General features: G+C 44.5%; 2 protein-coding genes across 9 annotated transcripts; one reads left to right on the top strand and one right to left on the bottom strand.

Annotated features, from left to right (window-relative positions):
• The first annotated feature begins 423 nt into the window (after nt 1-423).
• On the top strand, nt 424-21540 carry ARSK (arylsulfatase family member K). Of its 2 annotated transcripts, XM_081212396.1 has the most exons (8): nt 424-947; nt 2306-2435; nt 4173-4332; nt 5962-6244; nt 10085-10256; nt 13098-13319; nt 16757-16981; nt 18736-21540. In XM_081212396.1, the coding sequence occupies exons 1-8, from the start codon at nt 783-785 to the stop codon at nt 19014-19016; spliced, it is 1638 nt and encodes a 545-aa protein (XP_081068522.1). In that variant the 5' UTR covers nt 424-782; the 3' UTR covers nt 19017-21540. The 2 variants fall into 2 exon arrangements, with proteins under 2 accessions (XP_081068522.1, XP_081068523.1); XM_081212397.1 differs by lacking the exon at nt 2306-2435 and having other exon boundaries at nt 850-947.
• GPR150 (G protein-coupled receptor 150) lies at nt 11482-27896 on the bottom strand. Of its 7 annotated transcripts, none has more exons than XR_014012764.1 (3): nt 24245-27896; nt 15629-15743; nt 11482-12019 (listed from the first exon to the last, which is right to left on the bottom strand). XR_014012764.1 is itself a non-coding variant. In XM_081212418.1 (2 exons), exons 1-2 carry the CDS (start codon nt 25545-25547, stop codon nt 15709-15711), a joined length of 1338 nt encoding a protein of 445 aa, XP_081068544.1. In that variant the 5' UTR covers nt 25548-27896; the 3' UTR covers nt 15167-15708. The 7 variants fall into 7 exon arrangements, 1 of the variants encoding a protein (XP_081068544.1); XR_014012765.1 differs by lacking the exon at nt 11482-12019 and adding an exon at nt 12046-12939; XR_014012766.1 differs by lacking the exon at nt 11482-12019 and adding an exon at nt 14165-14313.

Raw genomic sequence — 27896 nt, 5'->3', positions numbered from 1 at the left:
AACTGGGTTTTTCGTTTTCATTTAAAGCATGCGATCAGGCCTGAGTTATAAGGAGCATACATTCCTGCCCTCTTTTCTACTATCGTGGAGAAGGGTCATCATGCTGCTATCCAATTCACAGCTGTCAACTTTTCCCTTTTCTTGCGAGGAATCCTATTCAGAATAAGGGAATTTCCCTTAAAAAAGGGAAAACGTTGACAGCTATGATCCAATTACACCTGCTCAGAATTCCCGGGTTTCTCCGTCGTTTAGAACGGACGGCTGTCTAATTTTGCTCCGCAGGAGGAGGGGGGGAAATGCCACCAAGCGATCCCACCAGTTAACACTGGAACGGTAACTCTAACCAACTCTATGTGCGTCCTCTGACAACAGAGAACCTTTCCCGGTGGCGTTGCATTATGGGAGTTGTAGTTCTCCCCCCGAGGTTTATTTCCGCCCTCCCTAAAGAAAGTATGTTAAAAAAGAGGGTGCGTCTTTATTTCTCCCCTGGCGCGTTGCGACGGCCTTTGACATTATTTCCTCCCGCTTTCTTCACCTACATGCATGATGAGAGTCGCTGTTTCCCGCGACACGGAGGCTGAGTTTGTGAACGGTGTCGCTTGCCCTCCTTCCATTCGTGAGCTTTTTGCTCCCGGCCGGGTCAGCGGGTGCGGCACGAGATGCACCACCCCGGTTGCTCAAGGGACGCGTCACGATCGTCTAGCAGGGTGAAGGGAAGGGTGGGGCGGGGCAGAGCAGGGAGCTCTGCATGGAGGCTCCGCTGAGCTCCTGATCTGGCCGAAATGGGTGGAAAAGGTAGAAATCATGTAACCTCTGCAAGTCACCTCGTTGCCTTGGTCCTCTTCGCTTTTGGGGGAGCAGTGAAGGCGAGGCCCCTGCTCAACGAGGATTACACTTGCAGCAGCTGCGGGAAGCCTAACATTGTGATGGTGATGTGCGATTCCTTAGTAAGTATTTGACTTTTTCAAAACAAAAGCAAAACTGTCCAGAGCAACTTCTTTCCAGTCATGCTGCTGCTGCTGCTGCTTGCGAAGGAATGTGAGGCGGGATGGTGTAAATTAAAATATCTACTCTCTCAGGCTCAGCTGCTGTGGACCAGATCTGCCTGCTGCTTGAGCATAGCTGCTGTTTTTTTCCGCTTGGAGGTGCCATTTACATGCTAGAGAACCCCATGCGAAAAGAGCTTGTATTGAGAGTGACGTTTGTTGCTAAGCTTTCACTTAATAATTGGAGAGCATGTTCTTGTGTCACACTTGGGTTGCAGTCCTATACACGCCTATTTTGGGAAGAAATTCAGTCAACACAGTGAAGGTTAACTTTCAGCACTTTAGATGTAACTTTTTGCAAGATTATGGCATTCGGACTGTGCTGTCTGTGATAGGAGAGGAGGGGGAAATTTAGCATTATACAAAACAATTTAGCATTATCCTGAAAAAAGGAGAGCATTATATGTTACATAAATTACATAAAGTAGTGCTTTATGTACGCTAGGGGTTATAACACCTCTAGCATAAGTGAATATGTGGGAGTGAACATGAAGCAGCTTGCAAGTTTTGCTCAATAGTGAAAAAAATAAAAGGTACAGGAGCACTAATGGTGCTCCAGAATAGGGATTTACTTTGCAAATGGGTCATTGGCAATGAGTTCTTTCTTCTTCTGATTTAAATTGGGAGCAGGGGATGTGGAAAGGTTGCCCATGTTGTCATACTTCGTATGTCTGGACCATACATCAGACTGTCTTCTTTGTCTGCGTTATTGCAAATGGCCAGCTCCAAAATTGCTCTTAAACGTTCTTGCTTAATTGTACCTCTCACTGAAATGTTTCAATTGTCAATATGTATACAGTGGTACCTCTGGTTATGTACTTAATTCGTTCCAGAGGTCTGTTCTTAACCTGAAACTGTTCTTAACCTGAAGCACCACTTTAGCTAATGGGGCCTCCTGCTGCTGCTGCGCTGCCGCTGCACAATTTCTGTTCTCATCCTGAAGCAAAGTTCTTAACCCAAGGTATTATTTCTGGGTTAGTGGAGTCTGTAACCTGAAGCGTATGTAATCAGAAGCATATGTAACCTGAGGTACCACTGTATTTGTAGGAATATATATTTCAAACCATGCTGGTGTCTGTCAGTGAAGACATGTTCCTAGAAAACTTCTGTTGCATCCAGAACCACTGAAATGGGTGTTTTGGTAGAGTGTGATTTTTTTACAGTGTGATTTGTAACATTGCATTGATTAATGTGATTTCTAATGTTGCATTGATTAATTTCCAGAGTAATTCTCAAAATGCTTCCCCCCCCCCCCGCAGGATGGAAGGCTGACATTTCACCCCAAAAATGAAACAGTAGACTTGCCTTTTGTGAACCTCATACAAAAACATGGCAGTCTCTTTCTTAATGCTTATACCAATTCTCCAATATGTTGTCCTTCCCGTGCAGGTAAGATCATACTCAAGCAAGAAATACATAAGTAGAACCTATTTAAATACTACTTTATGATAGCTAAACTTCAAAGATTTTCCCTGGGCAACCTTGAAACTTCTGGTTCCTTTTAGTGTCTTGTGAGCCAGGCCTTCAGGATAAACATAGTATCACTTGCATGTTTTAAAAAGGAAATAAATAATATGCTTGTGGGACATTAGGAGTGGGTTGTTGTCTGTATTTACCAAGTGCAGAGTGGCTGAAGGCCAACGTTAGAAGATTCATCATGTGAGTTAGGGCTAAGCCTGTTGTCATACCCCTTTTATAAGTGGAGAAACTAGGCTGGGTATGATAGTGACTTGCACAGTCACTCAGTGGGCTTCATTGGCTTGCCTTCTAGATGAATAAGTTATATGACTTACACACCTTGCACACTCTTTAGGGATTGTGTTACAAGAACTCCCTGCCTTGGGAGAGACCTCCCCCCCCCATTATCATTTTTGTAGCCCCTTATTTTGACAATTAATTGGCTGCTTTCTGTTTTTATGGATATTTTAATTTGCTGCTCTGTTCTACTTTTTCTTTTATTTTGTTAATCACATATTTTGAGTATTAGGTGCCTTGGGCATTTCCTAGAAGTGGGAAGACAAAATGGAAAGCCCTTCTAAACAAACACTGAACTGAGGATTGATTAAATGGACTGCAACATTTATTGGTGCTCCTCCTTTTTTCTTCACACTCATGATCAGAATGGACCACCCTCAATAGATGGCTAGGATACCTAGACTGAGTCCAGCACTGGCTCCTCTCCCCTCTCCCTTCCATGGTTTGTCAGAGCTGAGAGTTTATCCATTAGCAGAAACCTGCTTCCATTTCTTCACACATCTTACTGTATTATGGCTTCTGAGAATTAACCTGTCAGTATTGTGACTGAACGTAGGAGATTTGACTGCAACTCGTAGTTCGGAAAATAGTGGCAGTAACAGTTCTCAAGTTCCTTTCCTTGCTGAATACAAAGTAATCAAAGCTTGGCGAGAATTGTATTGCTTTTAATATTTTTATTGTAAGTGGCTTGCTTTAAAAGGCAAGGTAGAACTAATAATAAAAATATTTTTCTGGTGATTGGAGAGGGCAGAGGGGTTCTGAAGATTCCTCATGCTGCTGAACGAGTTCTGGCCTCTTGGAGCCATTGTAATGTTGGGTTAGAAAAATATAGTCGCAAAGTCTCTATGGGTCCTTGAAGCCACAACTTCTTGCTTTATGGCAGGGGTAGGGAACCTGTGGCCTTCCAGACGTTGCTGGACTACCGCTCCCATCATCCATCACCATTAGTCCCATTGGCTGGGGCTGATGGGAATCATATTTCAACAATATTTGGAAGGCTACCGGTTGCCCATGCTTTTTCGCTGCAGTGGAAGTCATAAACATTTATTTATTTTGTATTCCACTATGTGCCCATAGATCTCAGGGAGGTTCACAACATAAAATTACAATATAAAAAGCACAAAACATGTAATAAAAATAAGGACAAAGACAACCCAATAATCTCCCCCTTCCACAGCCCATTCAAAAGGGCATCTGATGTCAGTCAGCCCAAGACCTGGTTAAAGAGGAACGTTTTCGCCTGGTGCCCAAAGGTGTCTAATAAGCATGCAAGAGGAAAGCTGTGCATACTTTGTTTTAGTCGGATTATATATGTTTTATATGATTCATCAACCAATTCTATTATGGGTGTGTTTCTTGTTTTTGTTTTAGCTATGTGGAGTGGCCTCTTCACTCACATAACAGAATCTTGGAATAATTTCAAGGGTTTAGATCCAAATCACACAACATGGATGGACCTCATGGAAAAACATGGCTACTATGCTCAGAAATATGGAAAACTGGATTATACTTCAGGGCATCACTCAGTGAGGTAAGCAATTGGGGAAACCCTATCTCTGGTTAAAACTGGTTAATCAGAGGTGTGATAACAGCTAATAGAAAGCCTCCTGGCTAAAACAGAATTGTTATTTTATCATTTCTATGTACAAAGTGCTTTTCAGTATTTACTTCATTTATCTTGACAACACCCCTTTTGAGGCCCTAAGACTTTACGTTGAAACAGTACTTTTTGTTTTGTGCTATCTGTAAACCTACTCATAAATGGATGTGTTCTCTGTAGTAACCTCAAGTTCTGACAGTTCACTCATCTGTAAAATGTGTTCCCGTCAAATTTTTGTTCCATTAAGTATATGAAACTGATAGCACTTTTTCAGATGATTTTTTAAAAAACACTTTCTCGAAACATTTTAGTTTTGTAACTAAAATCCTCATCATTGCTCAAAGAAGTCCTTATTGTCAGGGAGCTACAAAATCCATTATAAAGGCAGCAAACTTCTCAGAAGGGCTTATTGTAAGAACTAAGTACCTTGGGAGAGCTGCAGTCATTTGCTCTTGAACAAATATTACTGCCTGGTCTTTTTCTTCACAATGCAGCCACTTGTAGGCAACCTTTCTGAGGGTCATAGTTTCTTTATGCTGCTTAAGGAGAAAATAATTGGATGTGTCATTCCACTTCTAACACGTCTAGCCCTATTTACTGAAGCTCAAGTTTCATATTCTCCCTTTTCCTTTGTGCATGCTGCAGAGAGTTGAAAATGCAGAGGGTTGCAAGGGGAGAAGAGGGAGGCTGCCTCCCCTTCTCCAGCATCGCTTGGAAGAGATCAGAAATGTCCCTTTCCATTTTAAATTAACCATGGTTTGTTGTTACAGCCAAACCCTAAACCATGTTTAATATAAATTAGTTAGTTGTCAAACCTGTTTTGTTTTCAGTATGACTTGAGTTGACTTGTTTTCACTAATCCTGGTTTACTTTAGCCTAGCCACGGTTTCTCCGTTTTTAAATGTCACAACAAGCAAAATTTAACTTCCCAGCTTGTTGCTACAGCCGTGCAAAGTCAGAGGAAGAGAAAGAAGTGGCCAGGTACAAGGCTTACTGCTGGGCCATGTTTGAACATCATTTGCAAAGGCAAACTGATATGAATATCTTTTTATAAACCCAGTTAAAATTTAATGCCATAAACCACTGAATACAAATGGCAGGCATGTCAGAAATGTGAACATAATGATAATTTGCCTGTGATTATAAAGGTAAAGGTAAAGGGACCCCTGACCATTAGGTCCAGTCACGGACAACTGCGGGGTTGCAGCGCTCATCTCGCTTTATTGGCCGAGGGAGCCGGCGTACAGCTTCCGGGTCATGTGGCCAGCATGACTAAGCCGCTTCTGGCGAACCAGAGCAGCGCACAGAAATGCCGTTTACCTTCCCGCCGGAGCGGTACCTATTTATCTACTAGCACTTCGTGGTTTCGAACTGCTAGGTTGGCAGGAGCAGGGACCAAGCAACAGGAGCTCACCCCATTGTGGGGATTCGAACCGCCGACCTGCTGATCGGCAAGCGCTAGGCTCTGTGGTTTAACCCACAGCGCCACCCGTGTCCCTATGCCTGTGATTGTATCTACATGGAAGTAAAGTATATACTGAATACTGTTCTGATTTTCAGTAACCGTGTGGAGGCCTGGACCAGAAGCGTTGATTTTTTGCTTCAGCAAGAAGGCAGGCCTGTGGCAGAACTCGTAGGTAACAAGACCTATGTGAGAGTCATGCAAAAAGATTGGAAGGCCACCGACGATGCTGCAGCTTGGCTAAGAAACAAAGCCACCAACTTGACACAACCCTTCGTTCTTTACTTGGGGCTAAATTTGCCTCATCCATATCCTTCACCTTCCTCCGGAGAAAATTATGGGGCATCTACATTTCGGACGTCTCCTTATTGGCTACAGAGGGTATGCAAATATTAGCATATAGCTTGATATAAGTTTTTTAAAAAGAATTGTATTTCTAGAGCATTTTATTCCTCAACCCACAGAAGGACCATAGCTCAGTGGCAGAGGGTCTCAAGTCCCCAGCACCTCCTGGTAGGACTGGGAGAGGTTCCTGCCTGAAACCCCAGAGAACCTCTACCAATCAGTATAGACAATACTGAGCAAGATAGACCAATGGCTTGACTCGGTATAGGGCAGCTTCCTATGTTCCTAATGCTGTGTGACTCAAATCTGAAATGAAAGATTAACCACAGTACAGTGGTACCCTGGTAGTTGAACGCCTTAGTTGTCGAACAAATTGGCTCCCGAACGTCGCAAACCCGGAAGTGAGTGTTCTGGTTTGCAAACTTTTTTGGAAGCCGAACACCCAATGCAGCTTCCGGTTGAGTGCAGGAAGCTCCTGCAGCCAATTGGAAGCTGTGCCTTAGTTTTTGAACCATTTCGGCGGTCGAACGGACTCCCAGAATGGATTAAATTCGGGAACCAAGGTACGACTGTATTTTATTATGTTGACAGATTGTCTGTGACCAAGTACAGCAGATATGTACTTACGTTTTTATACTAAACTGTAATCTCCTTGGCCCCCCCAGGAATTATAGTAGGGTGATAGTGCTGAGAATTCTCTTTTCAGAATATCTAGTCTTACATCCTTCCTGTTAAAAACCGCTATGCTCGTGGTTCCCTGGATAAATGGAAAGACCCATGCTATTTTTCTAGAAAAAAATGGTGCCGGAACTCACCATGAACGCCTCCCTTGTTCTCTTAGAATGGCAATGGCGCCCACCTGAGAAGTGAGTCCCATACGAGTTCTGACTGGAAAAAAAAGCCCTGAGAATGACTAATAAAACCAGTTTAAGCTTATGATGTAAACATATTCTTTATTTTATTTGTGTATTACATTTCTATCCCACATTTCCTCCAATGAGTTCAAGATGGCATACATGGTTTCTTTCTGTGAGGGGGAGTCGGCTCTTCCTGTTTATTTGTATTCCATTTGAGTTGTTTCCAGGTTCTGTTTTTACAATGGTCACACAAAACTCTCCAGACTGGTTGCCATGGCTCCCACTGCTTAAATGGCAGTGTAACCCTGTAATTCAGCAGAATGTTTTAAAGGAAACAACCATTTCTTCACAAAAGCATCTTCAGCACATGGTTTACTTTTTATATATATAATGAGAATAGTGCTCAATTTTAGTCTCCATCATTGCAATGTCTTAGAATTTCAGCTGTTTGAATGATTTCTTGATTACTCCTTTTTTCCTGTTGTCATCCACTCCAAGGATTTGTATTGAGCTAGTGAAGTACAATAAGCTCAGAAAGTGTACACCTTGTATTCCATTTTCTAGGTTCTGTGCTAGATTTTTTGTCTTAGCTCTAGTCCCTGAATATCCTTATACTAGGGAGAACATGAAGTTGTTCTTAGCTTGGGAACCAAGTGCAAGCAATTTCTTCACTCTTCTCAGGTCACCTTTCATCCCTCTGTGTGGCAGGGACAATTTCATGGCCAGCATGAGCTGTAGAGAAGGCTTTTGACTGTTGACACAGGAGAGGCCCAATGGGAGGAAAGTTATGTGCAGTGTTATTTTTCTAGAAAAAGAGGTGCCGGAACTCACCATGAATGCCTCCCTGGTTCTCTTATAATGGCAATGGTGCCCATCTGAGAGGTGTGCAAACTCTGTTCCAGTGAGTTCTGGCTGAAAAAAGCCCTGGTATTGTGCCTTCTGCTAGGATCCACCCCATTATTGTGTGTTGGAATGCCTAATGAGAAGTATGGGTAGTATGTTCTGGAGTATACCATAATGTGTATTCCATGGAAAAACTGGAGCCAGACAAAAATAGTCTTTTGTTCGCTCCAGAGTTTTCTGAGGGGACAGCTGTGAACATCTAAGAAGTCAAGAACCCGGCTGGATCAAACCAAACATGCATCTAATTACAGCATCCTGATTCTCACAGTAGCCAATCACATGCTTCCAAGCAGTGCAATAGGGTAGACCTCCTGTGCTGTTGCCTCACAGCAACCAATAAGCACTGTTCATTTCTCTGGCTGTGACATTGTCTCCATTGATGACAATTAACTTGCAACACATTTGCCCAGTAGCAGTACAGTGGTACCTCGGTTTTCAAGTGTCTCGGAAGCCGAACGTTTTGGTTTTTGAACGCCGAAAACCTGCAAGTGAATTCTTCCATTTTCAAACGCGCCTCAGAAGTCGAACAGCTTCCGAGGTGCATTTCTCAATTTTCTCAATGGAATTGGCCGAGCGCCCATTGCGCCTCGGTTGTCGAACGTTTCAGAAGTCGAACGGTCTTCCGGAACAGATTACGTTTGACAACCGAGGTACCACTGTAGTTGAATTGGCTTCAACTAACATTGAAGCTAAATATGAACATGAACTTGAATACACGTTCTACAAAAATAATAATTGGGTGTTCACTTCCAGAGGATTGCTATCAAGTTAATATATTGCAATGATTTGATTGCTAAACAAAGGAGTTCTTTTCTGTGAGCCATGGGTTTCTATGCAGTATGTCACACTTTGACTTTTGCTTTGAATATTGGGTTGCCATTATGTTTATGTGTATGTGTATGTGTATGCGTATGTGCATGTGTCCTGCCGGGCACATAGAATTAATTCTGTGGTTCTTGGGGTTGCAGCAATGGCCTTTCTAGGTTGGAATGGAGCTTAGTGCTATAGAGCTGATCAAGCTCTCTCATTTGCTGAATCAATTCAAAGCAGTGCATCAACTTGATGGTCTCACAGTACGCTATGTTGCTAAGCAGATGGTCTGTAAGGTATCAGCTGGAGCCATCTTTAAGACGTGTGGCTTTGTTCCTAGACGCAGGCACTGCGGTGAGCAAGGAAGACCACACGTTCAATTTTTTAGGAAAAGTCTTTCTTGTAGATGATTTGTGTAAGCGTTAGTATAGTTAGGGAGGGGATAGTGGGACCGGAAGAAGCTGCTGGCTGCAAAAGATGTCATTGCGGTGGAAGGCTGTGATAATCTCCTAAAATCTAACTGAACCTTATGGAAGCCGGCTGTAGCAGATCCAACTCTTTACCTATGCATTCTGAATGAATTGCACAGGCAGGAAAAAAGCACCAAGTGTAGTGGTAATGCCTGGAGTATTGCCTCTAAACACATGCTACATTTTGCTGCACAGATCTCTGATAAGAACAGCAGTGGGTCAGGGACTCTCTCCTTACACCAATGTTCTAACCTATTGAGAAGCAGATTGGGGGTGGTATTCAACTAAGTTTTACCCCGAGTCCATCCATTGTAGTTAGTGAACAAGACTAAGTTAGGCCCACTGATTTCAATAAGTGTACTTTGTGTTACCCTTCATTGAATACCACCACCCTGGACACCTTCCTCAAAGTGCACTTTCTCTGCAAAGCTTTTTGGCACAAGTCCCTAGTTCTCATGGCATTCTCTAAGCATGTGCAACTGAACATACCTGTTTATCCCTGTCTCCATTTCCCTCCTCTTCCTCTGGGTCATATTACAGATTGCACTCCCCTCAGGGCAGGATCCTGTGCTCTTGTTCTCTGTAAAGCACTATGCACTTTGGTTCTGCTCTGTAAACTATGCATTGGGCAGGATTCGCCTAAGAAGCCACATCATCACAAGCCCTGTTCGAGGACTTCTGCTTGCGCAATGGGGCCCTCCCCTCTTCTTCTCCCCTCATTTATAAAACATGGAGTCCTCATGTTCAGTCAGTATGTCTACCTTGGGCTGCTGGCAAATTGGACGGTGATGATAGTTACCTTTTGACAAAATAAAACATTTTTACTTTGTTACTAGGTGAGATACGAAGCCATCAAGATTCCAAAATGGCTTCCATTTTCAGAGATGCACCCAGTAGATTACTATTCCTCTTATACAAAGAACTGCACAGAGAAATTTACGGAGAAAGAAATCAGAGATATCCGAGCACATTATTATGCCATGTGTGCAGAAACGGATGCAATGCTTGGTAAGTGATATCCTGATTCTCTTACTAATATCATAATGTATTTCTCAATACTATTACTGCAAAGATCGTTTTCTTCCCTGATTCTAGCCATGTAGAGGCTACAGTCCTAATTATGCATTATTCAAAGTCTTAGAACTGCAGCCTATATATTTTTCATAGCTAAGCTTCGCGTAAAAAGATTTTTTTCCAGAAAGTAACAACTAGATGTTTTCTGTTGGGGTTTCTTTAATCTATTATTTAATAAAACTTCTATCATACTCTGCCTACAAGGTTAGAATCTGATCCATGAAGAAAACAATATGTCTCAGTTCATGTATTAAGGACTATGGTAACGTCATTTCAGTTGCAGAGGCCAAGACTAGAACCAGTCCACCCATAAGGTAGGCTGAAGCAGCTGCCTCTGGCAACAGAATCCTGCGCCCCACCCCTGCCACCACTGCTGCGGTTGCGCAGCTGCAGTAGCAGCTGCATCTTCTTCCAGCAAGATCTCACAGAACTCTTGCAAGATCTTCCCGGAGGAAGGTACAGCTGCGCAGAAGGGTAGCCACTTCCTTGTTTTGCCTCAGGTGGCAAAATGCAAGAGGCCGGGACACAATCTCAGGAGTGTACACAGCAATCTTAATGCAAATAATGTATTATGTGAGCCAAGTAATTATGTTTACAAATGTAGCTCTGTACTGTGAGGATATTCAACTAAGTCAAACTTAGTAGACCCACTGAAATAAATGGACTTGACCACCTTTATTTCAATGGGTCTACTCTTGATTCAGGCCAGATATCATCCGATACATCTGAGCTGCATGACTCTGCAACTCCTTTGAGGAAAGGAGGTGGGCCTTTGCATGTATCACATAAGGCATCATTCATGTGGTTCTGCCCATGTACATCTTCCTGAGACCTGGTCTCAGCCGCCACCACCACACAAATGACATTAACCTGGTTTTAGATGTCTGTACCAAACATCTGAGGGACACGGGTGGCACTGTGGTCTAAACCACAGAGCCTAGGGATTGCTGATCAGAAGGTTGGCGGTTCGAATCCCCACAATAGGGTAAGCTCCCGTTGTTGGGTCCCAACTTCTGTCCACCTAGCAGTTCGAAAGCACGTCAAAGTGCAAGTAGATAAATAGGTACCACTCCAGCGGGGAAGGTAAACAGTGTTTCCGTGCGCTGCTCTGGTTCGCCAGAAGCGGCTTAGTCATGTTGGCCACATGACCTGGAAGCTGTCTGTGGACAAACGCCGGCTTCCTCGGCCTATAGAGTGAGATGAGCACGGCAACCCCAGAGTTGTCCATGACTGGACCTAATGGTCAGGGGTACCTGTACCTTTACCAAACATCTGTGGCAGAAAGTGCTGCAAAGGGAGTGTTGAGTGTTGTCATGCCTGCAGTACAATTCTGACAGGAGTGTCATTGGGGAGGGAATGTAATTAATCTGGTGTATTTGTTCTCTGTGGCTTAATACATGTAAGACATGTACTTTATGGAAATAATATTCTGAGATGGCTGTCTTGGGGGAAGAGGTTGGAAATGAAAGGATATTCAGGCACATCAATTCTGACACTGTAGCATTTTTATATTGTTATTGCCAGAAGAGCAGAAAAATGGTCAAGGAACATCTACTGAAACTGAAGTGCGGTAGAGTGAGGAATCCTCTCAATTATTATGAATCTTCTTTTTATATGTTGGCTTCACATCTGGAATGCTGTTCCCATCTGCTGCAGAATTTGGCATTCTGAGAATTTCAGCTTTAATTCCTAAAAGCCTAAGTGTAATGAGAGAGATGGAGAACAGAAGTGAGAAGGAGCTTACGTCAAATGTTTTATTTGGGTAGAATTTTGGTGCCTTGCTGTCTCTTTGATGATCTATGAGCAGTATGGAAAATCTCCATGTTTTGGTCTTACTGATCAGTTATTACAATCCATGCCAGTAGTTGTAACTTCTTTGAAAACCCTTAGTGTATGTAGAAATTCAGGAGAAATTTGACAGTTTCATATATGATAATAAACACTGGGTGAATTCAAGAGAACTACAACGAACCCAGATATTGACAACTCAAATCCTAGGTATACTTACTCAGAAGCAAGTCCCATTGTGTTCAGTGGAGCTTACATCCAAATAAGTATGCATGGGGGTAGCCAGGATTTTTTGTTGTGGGGGCAGACCTTTTGTTAAGAGGGGCAGGCCTTTTGTTGGGAGGGAGGGCAGAACCTCAGTTTGCTATGTATTTTATTGATTTTTATTTATGGGGGGGTAGCTGCCCCTCCCTGCCCCCCCAGCTACGCCCATGTAAGTATGTATAGGATTGTGGCCTAAATCTTGCATCTGAGCTTGTGCACCACCTTAAATGGGATTCAGACTCATCTTTCAGTGCAGTTTTAAAAACTCTTGCAAGTTTCAGACTATTAAAGCATACTTTGAGATCTGTAGGGCAGACATAAATGTGAGCTTCTAAAAGTGGATAACTGTGGGTGTTTAGCAACAGATTAGCAAAATGCAGCATTTCGGATGGAGATTTCTGGAAGTATGGAAGCCACAGTTGTGCATGCTGATATTTAGCTGTGGAAGGAACTTATTCAGAGTTCTCAAGGAGAAAATAAACTGCCCCTCATGATCTCCCATAATCAGCTTCTCTCCATCCTCCCAGAGGACTTTTCTTTGGAATCCTTGAAACAGCAACGGCTTCTGTATAAATGAGAACACAGGCAACGTGATCTAGTGCTTTCATTGCACTGGCAGAAGAGCTACCTCCTTGTGACATCTAAAAACTATTTTTATGCATGTCAATGCTTAATGAATATTTTGATGTTTGCTTATTAACCCTCCCTTATATTTTGTTGCAGGTGAGATAATTTCTGCTCTAAATGACACAGGACTACTCAGAAGGACTCTTGTCGTATTCACTGCAGATCATGGAGAACTTGCCATGGAACACAGGCAGTTTTACAAAATGAGCATGTACGAAGCAAGCTCACATGTTCCTCTCCTTATAATGGGGCCGAATATTAAGCTGCAATTCATCCCCAATGTGGTGTCCCTTGTGGATATCTACCCTACCATGCTCGGTAAGCAATATTTCTGTTGGAATAGCAAGCTCACTTCACATGACCAGCAGGGATAAAAAAAAAATTTAAACCATCCCCTTTGCTAACATATGATTGCAGGAGATGGCTGAAAAGCACAGTCGGCTCACCTGGGACTGTCTAGCAGTTGCTGGACTACAGCTCCCATCATCCCTTACCTTTGGTTATGCTGGTTGAGGCTGGTGGCAGTTGGAGTCCAAGAATGTCTGGAAGAGCACAGGTTAGCCACCCCTGGTTTTAAAGCATGGCTGACTAGCAACCATGGTGTCACTACTGTCAGATAACTTCCCCAACGTGCCTACACCATGTTTGGATTTACTGCTCAGCTTGCAAAGAAGGGACATTTAAAGGATCTGACACTGATCAATAAAGCCAAAATTTGGAGATGCCCCAGTCAGTTTCACCTCCTTTGATTTAACGTTAGTGTATATGAATAGTGTATTTTCGTCCACATGTGCACCAAGGCCACTCTTGTTTCATGCACACATCGCCAGAATGATACTTGCACCGCTCTGCACAGATATAAAAATCACACTTATAAATAAATAGTGTGCTCAAAGGACATGTAACGGGTTATATATTTAGGCAGGTGGGCGTGAAGGTTTCAGCAGATCTCCAGTCATTTCCAAAATGAGATATTACTGAATGTTTTAATAATGGGGGAAATGATTTTTTTTTAAAAACCAAACAAACCCTGAATGAGGCTCTCAAAATCCTTCTGAAATTATAAACACCTGGAACGTGGAAAAAAAATGTATTCTGCCTTATTTTCGTTTCTGCGTCAAAAAGTGTCCCATTTGCGGGAAGGATGAGAAATATTTCCTGGAGAAAAGAAACCCTTTTAATTGTGGGAATATTTGCCTTTTTACAGTCATGTTTGTTGCTGTTGGTTGTTCTGTCTGCTGCAGCTTGATTTCCTTCCCACCAAATTTCTGAGTACTGCTTCTTCTTCCTAGACTTAATCACACAGGCAATCCTAGTTTAATCATAGGCCACATAGTGACCTGAATGTTGTCAAGACACTAAGAAACTTGTTAGATTTAGCTATGTGACATCGCTGAGGACAAGAAATCAATGTGAAACTGGGATCATTGCTACCTGGATCAGTGACATGAGTTATCCCACCTATTATCATCATCATCTTTGATTTATTCATTACCTTCTGAACAACCATTTACACATAAGGATATTAACAACACTTAAAAACACCAAAACAGCAAATATGGTACATTAAAAACAGTACTGAACCCCTAGCAAAGTAGACACCCACAGTAAAGAACAATTTATCCAACTGGGAAAGTTTGTTGGAACAAAAATGTATTCAGTTGTCTAGGGGTCATTTAGTAAATAGGATGATCTTGTAATATTGCATAGCCAATTTGATTTTACTGAGAGAAAATCCCGCCGGGCGCACAAGGCTTGCGGACATATACCCGAAGCACGAGGCGTGCTCAGCAGCGCGCCCCGTACTTTGGGCTGCAGGCTGCCGCCCCAAGCCTTGCGCGCCCGGCGGGACCTCCCGCCGGGCGCGCAAGGCTTGCAGACATCTGCCCGAAGCACGGGGCGTGCTCCGAAGCACGGGGCGTGCTCCGGAGCACGCCCCATGCTTCGGGCTGCAGGCTGCTGCCCGCAAGCCTTGGGAGCCCGGCGGGCACTCCCGCCGGGCTCCCAAGGCTTGCGGATAGCTTCCTGAAGCCTGGAGAGCGAGAGGGGTCGGTGCGCACCGACCCCTCTTGCTCTCCAGGCTTCAGCAAAAGCCTGCATTCGCCCCATAGGATGCACACACATTTCCCCTTCATTTTTGGAGGGGAAAAAGTGCGTCCTATAGGGCAAAAAATACGGTAATTCACTTACCCTGGCATTGTCTGAAGGCTCATGGTACAACAACCTTTCTGATGCAAAGCAGGTCTGGTTAATGCTTGGATAGTAACCCAATGTGCAGCATAAAATTAATGAGTGTGAGGATGATGCTTCCTGGGCACAGTCACATGGCCGATCCTAACCAATTGGACATCACTCTGTGAACATGATAAGATGGCCATGCTTCATAGTTAACTGTATTTGACATGACAGTATTACGGAGGGAAAATTGGGTCAATTCAGAGTGAGGGCAAAGCCTTCTGAATAGGTGAGCTCTTATGAAGAAAAGATCACCAATAAGTTGGGGATTTCTACACTGCTGGAAAATAGTTAGTACTTTTAGTTCAAACCCAATATTCTAACTAGAGACTTTAGTTTAACATTACTAATCAATGAGTCACACAGTCTCTCAATCAAATCTCAGCCCCTACCTTCTTGTTCCAACTGTCTTAATTTCCCCTCTCTCTCTTCTTGAAGTTTGTATTTTTAAATCACCGTCCTTCCTGTGCTCTCATTCTCCATATGTTCTCTCCTGGTTCTTCCTTCCTGTATTCAGAATATTAAAAAAATACAAAAAATATATTCAAAAATGATTAATTTATTTAGGTGAGTAACAAACAAATGATTAATGTTATTTTCTCAGACACTCCGACTGATGAAGTAAGCTCTGATCTTATCTGTAGTAGATAGGAATATAGTCTCTGTCTGTGTGCCTTACCATTTGATTTTACAGTTTGTTTCTGTACATGTATGTGTCACATCTTAACACATCTTAACAATTTCCCTTAAAAGTGTGGTGTTGTATCTAACAAGGCACAAACAGACTTTTATTCCTGCAGCAGATTTTGCCATCCTGTATTTCTCTTTGTAGTACACCATGGACACCCCCCCCCCAAAAAAAATCACTCCAGAGGGTTCCTCAGCCCTCTGAAGCATGTTTTTGAGGATATGCAGGGATGGAAAGGGACAGGAAGTTCTATTGCGCAAGTGGATGCCTGTTCCCTTTGTGCAGTGACAGCACTAGATGCAACCTATGGTGTTGTACTTCCATCTTAAAGGTTGTTTAAATTCGGCAGATGGGGGGGGACGGGCTTCAGGGAGAAGGAAGGGTAAGTCTTACTTGTGCAAACAAGACACTGCAATTAGATGCCACCCTTAGTTCAGAAAGATGTTAGGTTTAATTTCAGTGACTTAAAAATCTCCCTATCTGTCCCTTTTGCATCGCATATGAGTTGCTTAAAAGTAACAAATAAACTGCTAATGGTTAGAACAGAACTGAAGTTTTGAGGAAATAATTTCCCTAGGTAGCTAGTATTAATTCTGCAGTAAGAAAATGTAAGAGGCATCTTGTACTTAATATAAATGCAAAGATAAGAGGATCAGAAATATCACTATAAAGGGCAAAGGACAAGTTGCAATGGTTGACATAGTATATAATTTATTTCCTTGTTGGTTTTATATATTTCTGCCTTTTCTTTTAATTATGTTTAATTCTTTTTAAATAATGTAAATACTAAATTTTAAAAACAAATTGACTTAAGTCACAATTTCAATTTCAGACATTGCTGGAATACCCATACCAAAAAATCTCAGTGGATATTCACTGATGCCCCTGGTATTGAAACAAGCAGAAGATAAAGTCTCAACTAGGAAGCAACATCCTACTTGGATTCTGAGTGAATTCCATGGCTGCAATGTGAATTCTTCGACCTACATGCTGAGAACTGACAGATGGAAATACATAGCATACTCAGATGGTCGTTCAGTATCTCCTCAGCTGTTTGGTACGTTTGCTACTTGATTAATGTACAGTCTGATCCTCTGTTCTGGTCCGCACGAGTATCATAAGGTAAAGGTAAAGGGACCCCTGACCATTAGGTCCAGTAGTGGCCGACTCTGGGGTTGCGGCGCTCATCTCGCTTTATTGGCCGAGGGAGCCGGCGTACAGCTTCCGGGTCATGGGGCCAGCATGACTAAGCTGCTTCTGGCGAACCAGAGCAGCGCACGGAAACACCGTTTCCCTTCCCACCGGAGCAGTACCTATTTATCTACTTGCACTTTGATGTGCTTTCGAACTGTTAGGTTGGCAGGAGCAGGGACTGAGCAATGGGAGCTCACCCCATCACGGGGATTCGAACCGCCGACCTTCTGATCAGCAAGTCCTAGGCTCTGTGGTTTAACCCACAGTGCCACACATGAGTATCTCATAGGGAGGCACAAATCAAACTATGTAGCTCCTGTCTTGAAGCAACACAAACTACCAGACGTATGATTAATTGTTGCTGCATCATGTCTTGTGTGGTTCACCAGAAGAGCAGAGAAGCAGTGTAGTAAAGTAGTAGCGATAGTAATTAGCATCCCATTCTTCATAAGGATCAGCAACAAAGGATTTTGTTAAGGATCAGCAACAAAGGATTTTGTTAAGGATTTGCAACAAAGCAAGTTTGTACAAACAAAATATGACAGTTAAATCAAAACACAGTTCTGCAGTCAATGCACTGCACTGTTGGAAACAGCAAAAGTGCAGTCTGAAGACACTAGAATCACTGGCCAAAGTCTGAGACAGGTAGGACAGTTGTCTCTTTAATGTCTCAACTGTGCATAGCCCAGTCTGCTTAAACCCATAAACCTGGGTTTGAATTTGACCACTGCACTACGGTTCCATCCTCTCAAATTGGACAATGTGGTCCGATGACTAGGCACCCAAAGAGGTTAAGGTCCAAAAAGGTGGCATGCTGTAGTCTAGGCCTGGGTACATTACCAAAATCATCAAGGGAGCAACTCCCCTATGAGGAATAATGACATTTGAGGGTTTGGGGGGTTTGTTTGTTAAAGGTGAGTAAAGTGGCACATGAGAGAGGTATATAAAAGCATGCATGGTGTTGAGAAAGTGGAGGACGTTTTTCTTCCTCTTGTAAAACTAGAACTTGGGACCATCCAATAAAGCTGAATGGTGAGAGTTTCGAGGGGAGGGAAAGGAGTATTTTTCCACGCAGCGCATACTTAATGGAATTTGTTACTGTGAGGTGTAGTGATGGCTGCCAACTCAGGTAGCTTGAAAAGGGGATTTCAAGGAAGATGGAGCTATGTACCACCTCCAGTATCTAACACAGTATGGTCCTTCAGATGAAAGTTTCCCTTCTCCTGCTCTGTGCAGGCTGGCAGGGAGCTTTCCTAGCCCAACCTACACTAGGGTGGTGTAGCCATTAGGGTGTTGGACTAAGATGTGGGAGAACAGGGTTCAAATCCCTTCTCAGATAGGAATCTTGCTGGGTGACCTTGGGCCAGGCACCATCTCTTAACCTCACCTACTTCACAGCTTTGTTGTAAGGATAATATGGAGATGGGAGAGCCATGTACACCACCTTGAGCTCCTTTGAGGAAAGCTGAGATATAAAAGCAAAATAATAATAATAAAATGAATACTGGGGATTGAAATTGGGAGACCTTCTGCATGCCAAACAAATGTTCCAGTTCTGCGCTACTGCTTTTTTCAAGTTCAGGCTCATTAATTTGTCTTAATCGTTCTTTGTTGCAGATCTCTCTGCCGATCCAGATGAACTAACAAACGTAGCAACCAAGTTTCCAGGGATCACACAGTATTTGAACAAAAGACTCTACTCCATCGTTGATTATTCCAAAGTCTCTGCCTCTGTTGAACAGTACAACAAACAGGAGTTTATCAACTGGAAACAAAGTTTAGGACAAAACTATTCTGATACCTTAGCTAACCTCAGGTGGCACCAGAACTGGAAGAAGGACCCAAAGAAGTACGAGGATGCAATTGATAGATGGATTAAAGAGAAGACAATTGTGTGAAATGTCTGCAGAAAGTGAGAATGGACAATCTGCTCCTGTGTGGGTATTGCAGTGTGGGTGCAATAAGCAGTTACCTCTTACTGCAACAGATACTGAAATGGGATGAGGGTCAGATGCTATCCTCCAGTCTTTCCCGTTTCCCGACACAAATCCACTCTGCTAAGCTATAAATGCTAGCTAGCCCCAGTTGCCTGTTAAACAGGATTTGCTAGCCAGCTTCAGAACCTGATTTCAATTCTGGTTAAGAATCCCTGCTAAGTGACCTGTGATTAACATGGAATATAATGGCCTTATTGGGACATAATGTTAAATTATGGTTGTTAGCGTGAGCCGTGTCTGCACTTCCCATCCCCCTTTTCCTCTGGCACAGCCACAAAGGGGATATCAAAATCTTTTCCTTCCATTTTTAACCAGAGTTTACCATTATGTTCAAACCTCAGCAAACCATGCTGAGTCTCAACTATGGTTCAGAGAAACCAACTTCAAGCTGCATTTTGTGAATGTGATGTCACACTGGGCCCTGCCAAGATTTGGAAAAGTATTCTGCCAGCAAAGCCCCTGAGCAAAGGATACCCTAGGGGATAAATGGAAACCACCACCCCTCCACCATCTCTAGCACTGATAAGAAGCCCTTAACATCCAGGGGAAATCTCACCATGCCTGTGTCCAGAGGTTGCTCTAGAAGGACTCTTGAGGTGGGTTCCCAACTCATCCCCCTTTCAGAGGGGGAGACGGAACCATCTCCCAGCCCCGGAGAGCATAGAGCCCAGAAAGTCCAATGTTTGGGCATCTACCTACCAAAACAGTACATGTCTGATAGGCCAAAATTATAGAGCTACTCATAGTAAGGAGTCTTGGGTGAAGTGTGGGAGACCAGACTATAGAAGCTGCTGGAACAGCACATATTGAAATCTAGCAACTCTTTTGAACCACCTTGTCTATTCTGCCATGCCTTTTGACAGATGGCCTCTGTTGCTGGCTTCTACTTAGATCCTGCCTTTAGAGCTAGGCTTGTTGATGGACTGCTTTTATTGTGCTTTGGCATGGACTACACCTTGACTTCAGTCTGCTTTTCACCTAGTTGCAGGAGCAGACAGGGCTACCCCAGCCTCTGCCTAAGAACTAAGCCCTGACATAGTTGGAGCAGGACAATTTGCTTGTTTCCCTAAACCTTTGTTAAGATTAATCCGAGTTTTAGGTTTGGACAAAGCAATAAAAAGCAGTCAACTGAAAACAGAAACAAAAGCTGCTTATTACATCTGCACTAGCCCCAAGACTATACTTTTTCAGGTGGGAAAGTATATACTGTAGTGGCTAGGACTTCGCTGTGAATTAGGAATTCTCAGGTTTCAATCTTGTCACTGCCATGAACTCACTAGGTGCCTTAGGCAAGCCACTCTTTCTCCGCTGTTGCCTGCAATACGGGGAATAATCGGTGGCTTACCATACAGTGTTTTAAGGATAACTATCAGATGCATGTAAAACATTCTGAAAGCACTATACACATTTGTATTACTATACTTGGAATAGCAAGTATAGTATTTGCAGTGCCCTAACTGGAGTGGCTAACCTTTGAGCTTCCATATGTTATTGAACACCACATCCCATCAGCCCCAACCAATATGGTTCATAGTCAGGGATGATGGGAATTGGAGTCCAACAGCATCCACAGGATACTTTGTAAGCTACCGTATTCTTGCACTAGTTAAAGTATTCATTTTGTGAGTGAGTTTGTGTTCTAACTGGATTTTTTTTCTTGGTCAGAACACAACATTTCAAAGTGCAGTATTAACAGTTTAGGGCTGAACAAGGGCAAGCACATCTGTTCAGCCTCCCTCCAGGTGATCCATTTGCATTCATCCCGATTTGTTTGCACAAAGCTTATAGGAAGGTTAGATTATACCTAGTCTTATTGAGCATTCATCCTCCATTTTGCTTGTGGTTATGTTTACATGGAATCATTTGTTCACCCTCCACTTTTCGGTGCATTTTTCTGTCACTTTCAAAACCACAAAGAGTCTTGAGTTTTTAAAAAAGTGGATTTGTTGTACAAGAGCAACATAACCCTTTAACCCACCTTGAATGTAGAAACCTGAAGTTCTGGTATGCATTTCAATTCCTCCCACAAAACAGAGAAGTCTGGCAATGCCCTCAGTTACTACTGAACACAAAAGAGATACATGCAATTTTAGGTCCCCACCATACTGATGCCATTTGTGACTAATGATTGTGTGATACAGTCCTGAATTCCTTTGGGTTAATGGTTTGTGTAGCAATTTACAAGTGGGGGGTTTTTAACAACACCCCCCCATGAAGTTAGTAGTATGGTGGTGGTTAACATTGTGTGGGGTAATGCTAGATTCATCTACACTTCCTTCTTATTCTTCTAAGGGCTTGCAGCTATTAAAAACCGCTGTTTTCTTTTACTGTATTGCACAAGCCTTTTAAGTACTGTTTAACCTTCATGCAACACACTCCAGATACTTGTCTGGGTATACCAACACGGCTTGCATTTGCAGTTTAAGTGTGAGCAGCATATGTTGTTTCATTTGGTCTAAATATCCAAGACATTTGCATGCAGATTTTTGCTACTCAAATATGTTAAATCTCCCTAGCAACCATTGTCCTTTCGATTACACACACACACACACACACACACACACACAGCTAGTCCCCTTTCCTTCAAGCAAATGCAAGGGCAAAGAATAAGAAGAAACTCAGAATAATTTGGATCTGCTCTCTAGTGCAATGGGAAAAACTAGTTGTCTTAATGTCTCCCTGCCCCTGCCAAACCTCCATGTATTGGAACTGAGAGGTGAAGTTTAAAACGAAGAAAGGTGGTATTTGTGTAGGCAAATCTCATCATATTTCCCTCAAATGCTGAACATGAGTGGCCCCATGCTATGAACCTGTGCTCAATAGCCTCCAAGACCTACATGTGGAGGCTGAGGTTGATCTGGAAGCTGCAGCTGGAGCAGAATACAGTGGCCAGTCTCGTGAATGGAGCAGCCTAGCATCAGCATGTAACACCCTTGCTGTAAGAACCGTATAGGCTGCCAGTATGCTACCCATTTGAGATTGCCTTATGAAATTCAAAACAACAGCCCCAAACTCCTCTCCCTGCATTAAATGGTTTCAGCAGGAATCCTAGAATTGCAGAGTTGGGGGGGGGGAACTCTGAAGGAAAAGGAAAAACGAGTTTTGCCTTTTCCTTCTGCAGAAATATACCCCCATTACTCTCAGAAAATGCTTGCATTTGAGGCTAACATTCCCAGCTCCAGTTGCAGATGGCTTGGAAATCCTGAACAACAGAACTTCTGTCATGGGTTAATGATGAAGTGCCCTTTTTTGTGTGCTCCTACTTTTTAATGTTTTGTTACACGAGCTACACAACATCTTTGTGTTTTCCCAAATGAAAGCTAGTGGGACACTGAGCTACTACTGCTTTAAGCAATGCTGCCTCTGAAGGGAGAAATAGGACAGGATGCTGGAATTCATTTCAGCATTAATAAACAGCTTGGGCTGTGTTCAGACAAGCACTTGTTGCATTTCATTTTATTTCACTCCCTCTGTTCTATTACAATTTGCTTACATGTATCCTGTGCATACATCCTTGCTTGTGCTGGAATTGTTGGGTTCATTATTTGTTTATAAATGCTAATTTCCTTAATTGAACCCATGCACACCCAAATATCATTTTATATAGTGTGCAAAGGACCAACTGTACAAAAGCTTCAACCTTTTTACTGAGAAACAGACTTTTTATGTGAAAAAGGAGTGGAGTACCCAGAACATAGACATATTATCAACTCCTTGCGCTATTTTCTAGAGGAAATTGTGCAAAAAATAAAATAAAAATCCACCTGCTGGAATGAACTCTACTATTATGTGAGAAAAGAGAACAGAATATTAACTATCAAAGGTGAAAGTAATTATACTCCTTTAGAAACTACTGCAATTGTAGATTATCAGTCAGGGGTACTTATATATGACATTTATTCACACCTGTTACAAGACCACATATTTTTGCATACTTGCCACTAATGCCCACTTAGAAAGGAACTACATTTGCATAAAGCATTCTTAAAAGCCTTTCAGTTTTGCAAGTTACATTTTGTACCTGCTGATTTTTCTCAACCTCTGCCCACAGGTCACTGGCAGCTTTCATTACAGCTTATATGCTAATTAGACCAATTGTACTGAACAGAGACAATTATCATATGTTTCATATTCAAAATCTCTAATATTAAGTTCACTTGCACTGATTGTGTGGAAGATGACAAAATTAAGAAAGGCAGTATAAACGGTCAGTTTGCATAGCAAAAGCAGTCCTTATTTTTGCCCCTTTCTCTTGAAAAGGGACAAAATCTGTGGCAATGGAATTTGAAAATAACACACCTGAAAATTGCTGTGATGAGTGAAAGCAGATTATGCAGAACCCCGTTGTTGACAAACCTAACAAAATGGTTGTGCTAAAACCACATTGTGCAAGTCCCGTCATAAGTTATGGAGTGCAATGAATTGAACAAAACTTCAGGAAGTTTAAAACATTTGACTGTTACCATGTCCAAGCTAGGCCCATTTACTTGGAAACAAGTCCCTACATTCCCAGCAAGGGCTTAAAACAGCAGCTAGATCTGAAATGGTCAAGTGGAATCTCCTGGCCCTTCTGGGTTTCCTTGATTTGAAAGAGGGTCATGGCTTCATAATCGATTAAACTAAGCAAGGGTCACAAGGGCTCCAGATTCACAGCCAAATTTCAGTAATGGGTCAGCGCTGTGAAGTGTGTTTATTAAGGTTCTTGTGCAAGTGCAAAGTGCGTTTTCCACACTGGAGTAGGCAGTAGCCCTCAGACTTCCGGTGTTAAGATGGGAGTCTCCCAGATTTGAGCAAGTGAGCAGCCCACAGGAAAAGAGCACCTAGTGTGCTTGAGGTGGGCGTTATAATAATTTGTCGTTTCTCTTTTGCCTTTTTGTCTTCCTCCTTGGTACTTCCTAGGCCAGATATGGCAAATCGGCTGCTGAGATATCCCCGAGGGATTGCGGTAACAGAGGTCGTGGGGTGTGTAGGTGTTAAACGTCTGGTTTCCCCAGGAATATCCGGGTTAAATGAGTCAAAAATACTTGTTGACAATGTCCTGGGGATACTGCAAAAACGTTCGGTGCCTGCAATCCCACAAGAAACTATTTAGAAGCCGCTTTCGCAAGCGGCGGAGAGCGGCTTCTCACCCTCCTGGAGGTGGACGACCGTGGAGACGGTGGGCGGCTTGGTCTGGCAAGGGCACAGCCAGCGTCCAGGGCGCTCGGCAGCCGCTTGCGGCGGCGGCGGGCGATGCCGGTGGCGAGCCCGCCGTCGGGGCTGCCCGTCGGGGCAGCGGCACAGCCTGCGCTGGAGGCGCCGCGCCCACGGGCCGTGGCTGTGGAACAAGAGGCACACGTAGGGGTTGAGGGCGCTGTTGGTGGCCGCCATGATGCTCCCCAGGGCCGCCCGCGCTTCGTCGCCGCCCTCGGAGGAGGCGAAGGCCAAGGCGAGCTCCAGGAGAAAGCGCGGGAAGCCGCAGAGCGCGAACAGCGTGGCCAGCGCCAGCGTCAGCTGTAGCGCCCGGGCCCGCGCGCGGGGCAGGCTCCGCGGCGCAGGCGGCGAGGGCAGCGCGCACTTGGCGCCGGGCAGCAGCCGCAGCAAGAGCGGCGGAGGCGGGCGAGGAGCGGCGGAGGCGCCGGGAAGCTCCGCGCCGTAGTGGCGGCCGCTGCCCGCTGCCCCCCGCGATGGCTCGGCGTCGTCGTAGTCGTCCTTGGCGCCGGGTGCGCCGCCGAGCGCGCTGAGGATGCGACCGCAGGTCCCACCCAGGAGGCAGGCGGGCGCCACGAAGCCCGCGACGGCCCAGTACACGGCGTAGGTCTGGCCGTGCCAGCGGGGTCGCTGCGGGAAGATGCTGAGGCAACGGCCCCCAGCCTCGGGAGGCGCCAGCCGGTAGACGAAGGCTTGCGGCAAGGCGAGCAGCAGCGCCAGCAGCCAGCCCAGCGCAGCCAAAGCGCTCCGGGCGGGCAGGAAAGAGAGCGGCGAGTGCGCGGGGCCCCTCACCATGTGGTGTCGCTCGATCGCGATCAGGACGAGCATGTGCGAGGGCGCCAGCAGCCCGGAGCCTTGCAGGAGCCACAGCAGGCGGCAAGTGGCGTCCCCTGCAGGCCACGCTGCTTGCCCCGGCTCCACGTCGGCCGGCGGAAGCTGGGAGAGCAGCACCAGCCCGCACCCGTAGAGGTCGGCGATGGCCAAGTGCGCCAGCAGGAAATCCATCTTGCGCCGCCGTCCGAAGCGGGCCCCGCAGCAACACCCTCCGCAGCGCAGCCGGTGCAAGAGCAAGCCGTTGCCCACCAGCGCCAGCAGCAGGATCGCGCCCGCCGACAGGGTCCGCGCGCTAGGCTGCCCCAGAGTAGCCCCGGGGGACGAAAGGTTCAAGTTCCACCCGGGAATCGCGATGCCGGATAAGTTGGGTCCGACGGCATGGCTGTCCGGGTTGAACGTGTCTTCCATGGCAGCGAGGATTGTGCACGGGTGCCCTCGGCAGCATATATAGGGGCTCTGCCTGTCACCTGTCACTCACCGTGGGTGGGCGCAGCAGGGTGCAGCCATCGCGCCTGTGAGCTCTGCCCACTCCTCAGCCCATCTCGCCCTCCCCTCCAATTCAACGGTTGCAGTCGTCTTGAGCGGAATCAGGGTCTCTTCACTCACATTTTCCACAGACGCCTCCCGAAAGCACACGCCTTTCGCAGCTAAATACCGGCGATCAATTCTCACTAAACGAAAAAGATCGGTTCCCCGCACCCCTGTGTAGCCGCCGCATCAATTCACTGTTGCTTTCCCAAAGGGGTTTATATCTAGCTTGAATGTGCTAGAAAACCTGTTGCAAGGAAAGCACAAACAAATCCTGCAGTATTAGAAAAGCCCAGAAGTCATGCCACGGACGCCACCAAGAACAGACTGCATATTATTCATAACCTTATCAAAGCTAAAATTGTCTTGTGCCCCCTGCAGCAGTTTGATGTACAGAAATTGTTAAGCTTTTCACAGCATCAACACTTATCAGCTGATGTCTGCACATCAAGCTGATGTTATAGGCATAGCTATAGTGGGCAGTTAAATAGCTGACAACTGCAACTCACCGATGCAGATTAAACAGCTAGAAACTATTGCTCCTGATTTCCATACCACAGTGCTCCTGTGGTATTTTCACAGCTTTTGCCCCAACTTGGTTTGTTGTTTAGTCGTGTCCGACTCTTCATGACCCCATGGACCAGAGCACGCCAGGCACTCCTGTCTTCCACGGCCTCCCACAGTTTGGTCAAACTCATGCTGGTAGCTTCGAGAACACTGTCCAACCATCTCGTCCTCTGTCATCCCCTTCTCCTTGTGCCCTCCATCTTTCCCAACATCAGGGTCTTTTCCAGGGAGTCTTCTCTTCTCATGAGGTGGCCAAGGTATTGGAGCCTCAGCTTCAGGATCTGTCCTTCCAGTGAGCACTCAGGGCTGATTTCCTTAAGAATGAATACGTTTGATCTTCTTGCAGTCCATGGGACTCTCAAGAGTCTCCTCCAGCACCATAATTCAAAAGCATCAATTCTTCGGCGATCAGCCTTCTTTATGGTCCAGCTCTCACTTCCATACATCACTACTGGGAAAACCATAGCTTTAACTATATAGGCCTTTGTTGGCAAGGTGATGTCTCTGCTTTTTAAGATGCTGTCTAGGTTTGTCATTGCTTTTCTCCCAAGAAGCAGGCGTCTTTTAATTTCGTGGCTACTGTCACCATCTGCAGTGCTCATGGAGCCCAAGAAAGTAAAATCTCTCACTGCCTCCATTTCTTCCCCTCCTATTTGCCAGGAGGTGATGGGACCAGTGGCCATGATCTTCGTTTTTTTGATGTTGAGCTTCAAACCATATTTTGCGCTCTCCTCTTTCACCCTCATTAAAAGGTTCTTTAATTCCTCCTCACTTTCTGCCATCAATGTTGTGTCATCTGCATATCTGAGGTTGTTGATATTTCTTCCGGCAATCTTAATTCCGGCTAGGGATTCATCGAGCCCAGCCTTTTGCATGATGAATTCTGCATATAAGTTAAATAAGCAGGGAGACAATATAAAGCCTTGTTGTACACCTTTCCCAGTTTTGAACCAATCAGTTGTTCCATATCCAGTTCTAACTGTAGCTTCTTGTCCCACATAGAGATTTCTCAGGAGACAGATGAGGTGATCAGGCACTCCCATTTCTTTAAGAACTTGCCATAGTTTGCTGTGGTCAACACAGTCAAAGGCTTTTGCATAGTCACAACCTGTCCATCTTGGGTGCCCTGCACGGCATAGTTCATAGCTTCTCTGAGTTATTCAAGCCCCTTCGCCACGGCAAGGCAGTGATCCATGAAGGGGCCCAACTTGGTAGAAAGGGGAAGTCAGACCAGCAAAAGGTCTTCTCCATTCTTCCCTTGGAGAATAGGAACAAATGAAGTAACTAAGATGCAGACCCACAGTTTGTGGCACATTAACAGCTGACAAGTGTATTGAGGCATAGATATTTGTAAACTACAGCCCTCTTCATCAAACAGGAAATATGTTTTTTAAGGTGCTACCACCTTGCTCAGACTAAGCAGGTCTGAGTCTGCTCAGTCATGGATGCAAGACTGCCTGTGTATTCTGGCTTAAGTTCCATGGTGAAAGAAAGATAGGATATGAATGTGTTTTTTCTTGTGTAGCCAAACACAGTTACCTTCCCCCTGAATTAAAAAAAAAATCATAAAGAACAAAAAAAGCCTAAATGATCAAATCACTTTACAGAGGTCCTTGGGGAGAGTAGCTCAATCACTTGGGAGGGGGGACACAAAGAGGCTGA

Source organism: Podarcis bocagei, assembly GCF_964188305.1.
Source record: "Podarcis bocagei genome assembly, chromosome: 11".
Lineage (NCBI taxonomy): Eukaryota > Metazoa > Chordata > Lepidosauria > Squamata > Lacertidae > Podarcis > Podarcis bocagei.
This window is presented reverse-complemented; position numbering and strand designations above follow the sequence as displayed.